This window comes from Mercurialis annua, linkage group LG8 (genome assembly GCF_937616625.2).
Source record: "Mercurialis annua linkage group LG8, ddMerAnnu1.2, whole genome shotgun sequence".
NCBI classification, from domain to species: Eukaryota; Viridiplantae; Streptophyta; class Magnoliopsida; order Malpighiales; family Euphorbiaceae; genus Mercurialis; species Mercurialis annua.
The window spans coordinates 37,783,188-37,790,149 of NC_065577.1; the positions used below are offsets into that span (position 1 = coordinate 37,783,188).

Here is a 6,962-nt window from a genome sequence, read left to right on the forward strand (position 1 = left end):
TAGAATGGCACAATTCAATTATAATCCACATGCATTAATTATAAAATCTAATTCTAATTTCACATTCAAAAAAGCTAAAATAAAAATTTAAAACTGTAATAAAATTTATGCTTAATTAAGTATGCAATTAATAAATAATGAGAATCTCTTACATATTCTGGAAAAGATAAACAAAATTAAATTAATATTTTACAATGTATTCCTCCAAAAATTTATTATTTTTTTTAAAACAATTTTTCCAACCTTTGAGCAATACTGAGTCTAGCTGCAGGAGAAACACCATTCTTGCCTATAATTGTCTCTAAAATTGCCTCAGCAAGTAGTTTATTTTCTATCACTGCATTAGCAACTCTTGGTATGGATCCATCTTTTGAGAAAGCAATCTGTAATTAACAAAAACAAATTAATTTAATCATAAATTAATGCATTAATACATTATGAACATTCTGATGATGCTCTATCAGAAAAAAAAAATCAGAAATTTTGACATTGGACCAAAATAAATAACTCCCATGATTATTAACTTTTGATCAAATTTACTACTATTTTTTGATTTTTAAACTAAGTTTCCTTTAAAAAAAGAAAAGAAATTATGAGAATTTAAAAGAATTGAAATTAGTTCATAAAAAATAATAATTTTTTATCATTTTATAAAGTAACATTATTTGTTTTATCCATAAGTTTAAATATTCTTTAATTATATAAAAAAAGTTTAAATATTTTTAATTTTTTTAAGAAGTTAATTAGATTGTCTGGTATGTCAGTTTTACAAAATTGAGACAATCATATCTAAATTTCAATTCAACCAAAGTTCTTTTTTATAATTGGACCAGTCAAGAAAATCCAATTAAGAAATTCATATCGGAATAGACTCTCTCTGATATATATATATATATATATATATATATATATATACACGCAATATTGACGGACTAGATTGTTCAATTAGAAATATATTTAACAAAATGATAAAATGGTAGTTTAAATTGTCTTTACCTTTATGAAAAGAAAACTAGGTTATAAATCAAATTCAACTAGATATTTTACAATCAGATAGCGTAATTAAGTCAATTGACATAGTTATTTGACGAAAAGGTTATGGTGTATTTGATCAAATGCTATGAGAACATTTTAATTCTTTTAAAAAATTCATTCAATTATTTTGATATAATCTCATGAAACGAAAAAAAAGAAGGTCAAATGCAAATTAAATCACAAACTTTAGCGTGATTTATAATTACAATACGAACTCTAAAATTTGGAAAAACATGTCACCAACTTTCACGTTTTTGCAAATTGGAAATCGATATATTCCCCGTTGAAAAATAATGATGTTAGTATCACAATATACACTGTTTCAGCAGTCACGTCGGTATTTTTTTCAAAAACAATAGACCGGTGTTCCAATTGACCAAAAACGAAAATTAGTAACTTAATTTTCCAAATTTTAATGTTCGTGTTATAAACACAAAATACGCTAAAATCCATTGTTTTTTTTTTTTTTGCAATTAATCCATAAAAAGAAAGCTATATTATAATTTTCGCTCACCGCTACTGCTCCACGAGGAAACTGTGAAAATAGAATAGAAGCAGAAGGAGGGAAGGTTTGGGGTTTAAAAACATTTAAAAAGTCATCAATGGCTTTAGCTTGTACTGCATTGTAAACTCCTCGAGATTTCCAAATATTTACACAATTTTCTGCAACTTTCTCTGAGTACTGTGGCCCCGTTAATGGTAATATCATCGTTACTTTTGTAAACTTCTCGAAGTCACCTTTATAACAAAACAATTAAACAAACTAATTTTAAAAAATATATCTATAATTATTCTGAAATAGAAATACAACAAAATAAATATTTTTTAATAATAATATTTAATGTATATATTATAATCTTAACATTAAAAAAATAACAATCAAATAAATATAATTGTTGATTTTTAAATACTAATTTTCTAATAATTAATTTACTGAAATAATGTGTATTGTAAAAATAACATTTTCTATGGAAGATTATTTGAATTAAAAAAATTGTAAAGAATGTTTACCAGTAACCATATCTGTAAAGAATTGGTCTGAATTATTCAACTCTTCGGCATTTTTTCCTTTCCAATTAGCAGCAAGAATTGGAATACCCTTATTTTCCATATAAACTCCAATTGCAGTGAACTTTACAAATGTGCCATTTATATCCAATCCTCTCACACCTAATCTCCAAATTAATGATATTATAATCTTAACATTGTAATAATAAAATTATTTTATCTTTTTTAACCAACCGGATAATTAAATTAGAAACAAATTAACTATTTTTATTTATTTTTTTAACCAAACCATTGGAGTTAGTAGTTGTAACCAAAATCGAGCCGACAAAATTAGTCGGTTATCTTAGTTTAACCGGTAAAAATAATATATGTAAAGGACAATCGGTTAACCGAATTTTTGAAACACTTAATTTTAATTAAGATTAAAAAATTTACTAACCGAATTGACCAAAAAATATTTACCAAAATTAATGAAAATAGACGTTAAATTTTGTGTTTTTTTTATGAATCGTTTAATTCTGTTAATTCAGTTTTAATAGAACCGATTAGCTTAGATCAATCAATAATGGTTTAGTTAGATTAGAACCTGCGCCACTGAGAAACAATGTCTGACTTGAGGCTGGAGGCTTCACTATCGTTGAGAATCTTACATTTTCAATTTCATTTGGATTGACATATTGAGCTGCAAATGCAATAACATTTTAAATATTAAACAAATAGCTAACAATAATTTGTACGTGAAAAAAAAACAATAATTTGTACAAATGTGTAGTGTATCATAATTTACAAAATCATTATTATCCTTACCATATTAGATTTTTCATAATAGACAGTAAATAATCATTTATATAGGACTTTATGTATGTATGAAAGAAAAGTGTTTTCAAGGGTTACTTTTTTTTTCAAGTAACCTTAATTTTAATTTGTAATTCTACAAAAAATTATGAATTTTATAAAAGTTATTAAATGATTAATTTAATGAGAAACTCTATGTTTTAGATTTATTTACAAGAGTACATCATAAACTGTATATAGAAAAATTAAAGAAATATATATAAAAATTATATTTTGTTAAATTCATATAAATTTTTTAAAATAAAAAAATATACTCTAGAAAACACTTAAAAGAACACCTTAATATATTTCTGTTCAACAATAAATATGAGATGAAAATTTATAAAAGAAAATGATCAACTCAAGTTTGTCAAATATCAATAGAAAAGTAAAAAAGAAATGTGCACAAAGATTGATTTTTTTTTTGTTAAATGGAAAAATACAGACAAAGATTGAATTGTCAAAAGAAAAATGAAATTTGAAGCATTCTAACTCCCATATATGTTCTAAAAAAAACTCACACTTAATAGCTTTAAAAGTTATTAAATTAAAGTACCTTGAGAAATAACTTGTAATTGAATGACATAGAAAAACAATGAAATCAACAAAAATTTCTCCATAATCACTGAGAGAGAGATAAAAGAATATATTTAGGTAAAGAAGAAGGAGATTAATTGGAATTATAATTTTTGAAAGACTGATTTTCAAATATATATATATATGGAGTTAGGTATAGCTTATGAAATTTATTTATAGCAAACTAAGAGGTTTATTGTTAATAATAACTTCTCCATAATTTTGGCAGTTTGAACTATCTAAGAATATACAGTTCAAAAAAAATTAGCTAAGAATATGTAATAATCTAGAGAAATGTTATTTTTACTCTTTCTTAATGCTTTTTAAAAGAAAATGTTTGACTTTCATGTTTCAAACTAAAATTAGTTATGGACTAATGAACTATAAATTATAAAATGGGAGATACATTTGGTATCACAAGAAATAACTAAAATAAACATGAAAGTTTATAATAGAGTTCACTCTTTTATATATAAATTTTAGAAATATGAACTCTAAATTAGAAAGATTATAATAGAGTTCGGTTTTTTATATTTTTTAGAAATATGAACTCCAAATTAGAATGTTTAGAATAGAGTTCATTTTTTTATAAACTTAGTTATATAGTAAAACTATAAATTACAAAATACAGATGTCAACTATAATCTAGAGTTAATAGCTTTCATGTGTGACTTTCATGTTTCAAACTAAAATTAGTTAAATACTAAATGAACTCTAAAATTAGTTATATGGACTACTAATCAATATACTAACTTATAAAAGAGAAGCAAAAATCACTGTTCATTGAACAGTGTTCTGCTTCTCTCTTTTTTAACCTTCGCACCGCCTTTACTTCAATAGATATGAAAACTGGTTTTGTTGAAATAGTGCCTTATTAGCTGTCTAATTATGTAATTTCATTCCTTTTTTACTATTCAGTCCTTGGAATATAACACAATCACACATTAATAACAGGGTATTTACGCCTTTTACTTATTACAACAAGCCACATGCTGTTATTAAATTGAAAATGGATGTCCTTTACGGTAAATAGTGCGCAACTTCTTGAAGAAGCACCTTCTTGGAGAAGTTATATTTCTTTGTGAGCTTATCCAAATGGTTACAGCTGTTAAGCTGTCTCATGTGGCAGCTTCCTGTCCACACTTTCTGTTTATATCCTTCAATCTTTACCTCAACATTAAACCAATATATAACTCAGTGTTTGAAGAAGACTACCAACTTTCATTTTCCATCTTCTTCATTAGGTTAGCAATTAGTTGCAGTACCGATTAATTGTTTGCTAATTGAGCTTCTTTAATTTGTTTCAGAATTACAAGTCCAGTTACACAAGCTATTCATGTACAAATAATGAATTAGATAATTTGTATTGCTTATATTACCTACAAGTGAGCTCTTTACTGTCGACTTTACTACTAACTCTGTTTATTTTGTTCATCTCTTGGTATTAGAGACAGAAAGCAGGAGATCCAGGTTATTCAATTCAACTTATCAGTAGTTCACTGTTGGTCTTTCTATCGGTCTTGCATGTGTCCTTGATTGTTGCGTTTCACCTCGCATATACATAAATTTAGAATATTCAAAGAGAAATATAATTTTGAATTGAAAACGTAAAAGCAGTGTATGCAGTTTCAATGTTACTCTATGCGATTGATCTTTTTCCTTATCGGAAGTCTGCTTCTTTTCTCTGTTCCGTGTGTATCCAGATGACTCTCACCGTTTTCTCTTGATAGTGGCTATTGCAATGACTTTTAAAGTTTCTTTTTGAATTTGAGACAACATTAGACGGCTGAAGATGATGAAAATGAACTTTGTTTAATGTGATGTTCGTTTAGGGTTAGAGACACGGCTGTCAAATCAAACGAATGTGAATAGCCGATAAAATGAACGCTACAATTTAAGTGGTGCTAATTAACTAAATAATGCTACGTTTAACCCGTAAACGCAGCCTTTGACAGCACGTTGAGCTGATGACCTTGAATCCATTCTGGCCTTAATTGACTGGATTCCAAATATCGGAGAGGAGGTGGCCTAATTTTAAAATTATTAATCATCAAGTATAATTAAAAATTAGTATTGGACAAAACACTCCAACCATTAATTGGCCCATTAATTCAATTTCTTAAGAGTTGGTAGAGGGCTATAATCATGGAAATAACTGGAGTCTATAAAAAAAACATCATTTTTCTAAGTTTAATTTTGCACAGTACAATTGTTTTAGAATAAATTTAGCATGTAATTTTTTTTTTCAATTTAACTAAATGATATTTAAATAGAGAAAAAAATACTTTTTATTATTGCTATTAATAAATAGACATGCGTTTTAGTCGCTTATCATTTTTTGAGTTTTGTAGTATTTAAAAATATTCTTAAAAAGATGTGAATAAAAGAACCCGTTATATTTAATTTTAATAGTTATTAGCGGGTATTAGTTGCTTCGTATGAGTCACGGTAATGGTTTTACATGGTAAATAATTAATATAGTGTTTTTAAGTTTCAACAATGTGTTTTTAATAAAAATAAAAACACGTATTTGATATTAGACGGATTTACAGTATAAGAATTAATATTTTTTACATACATGAACAGATAAATAATCTTAAAATTAATTTTAAATACAATTATGTCCAAGCATGTTTTATTTATTTCTGATAAGGGCGTTAAAAAAGATTATTTTATTATACTTCAATTTTTTTCGTCTGTAATTGAATTTTTTTATCTTGAATTATTTTTACCTTTCTAAAACTCATTCACATAAATGTATATATCAATCTTTTCATTTAGGATTTTATTGTCCAATCAATATTGTCTAACTACAATACTCCCGAAGCAAAGCGAGGGTGAATGTACTAGTAAACTATAAACTATATGTCAACTTTATATTTTTTCTAAAAATAACTAAATATTTTTTTATCCAATACCCTATAAGTAATATAAATAAATATGTATTTTCTAAAAATTATAAATATTTCAGTTCTTTTTAGATTGCAATTTTAAAGTTTTCAAAAAATAACGTAGAAAGAAAATAATAAAAAGGCTCAAAACCTGTCAAATTTATTAACAATATTTTTTTTTCATAAAAACATTTTTTACTCAAACCCAAGGGCGGAGCTAAAATTGTGTTTTAAAAGGGGCGAAATTATACATAAATATAAAACAAATAGTTTAAAATTAAAAAAATTGAAGGTTTTTTTTAGTATAATTAAAGGATTTTTTTACACAAAATACGGGTTTAGCCCAAAATGTTCTCAAAATTACAGTGACAACTTTCATATTTGAATATTTGTCAATTTTTCTAAAAAATTAAAAAGAGTTAGACTTTGATTCAAAAAAGAAAAAGAAGCAAGGCCCGATTAAAGACTCGTGAATGACAATAAAATCGATATGCGACTCAATACAGTCACCAAGTAAAACATTTTTATCGCCAATGTGCCAATTATAGCTAATAACATTTTATATATTTATTTCGTCGACACGACTAATGAAGGTTAAATTTTTTTTATAGCTAATGA

General features: G+C 25.6%; 1 protein-coding gene across 1 annotated transcript; it reads right to left on the minus strand.

The window, feature by feature from the left end:
- Window positions 1-104: 104 nt before the first annotated feature.
- Window positions 105-3,560, minus strand: LOC126661134 (chalcone--flavanone isomerase-like). Its single transcript, XM_050354928.2, has 5 exons — window positions 3,434-3,560; window positions 2,630-2,725; window positions 2,047-2,205; window positions 1,550-1,773; window positions 105-383 (listed from the first exon to the last, which is right to left on the minus strand). The coding sequence occupies exons 1-5, from the start codon at window positions 3,495-3,497 to the stop codon at window positions 225-227; spliced, it is 702 nt and encodes a 233-aa protein (XP_050210885.1). The 5' UTR covers window positions 3,498-3,560; the 3' UTR covers window positions 105-224.
- Between the last annotated feature and the right edge of the window lie 3,402 nt (window positions 3,561-6,962).

Coding starts and splice junctions, on each gene's coding strand:
- LOC126661134 (XM_050354928.2), bottom strand. CDS start 3,497: ATGGAGAAATTTTTGTTGATTTCATTGTTTTTCTATGTCATTCAATTA. Junction 2,206..2,629: donor ATTGTTTCTCAGTGGCGCAG/GTTCTAATCTAA, acceptor TTTGGAGATTAG/GTGTGAGAGGATTGGATATA. Junction 384..1,549: donor TTCCTCGTGGAGCAGTAGCG/GTGAGCGAAAAT, acceptor TGTTAATTACAG/ATTGCTTTCTCAAAAGATGG.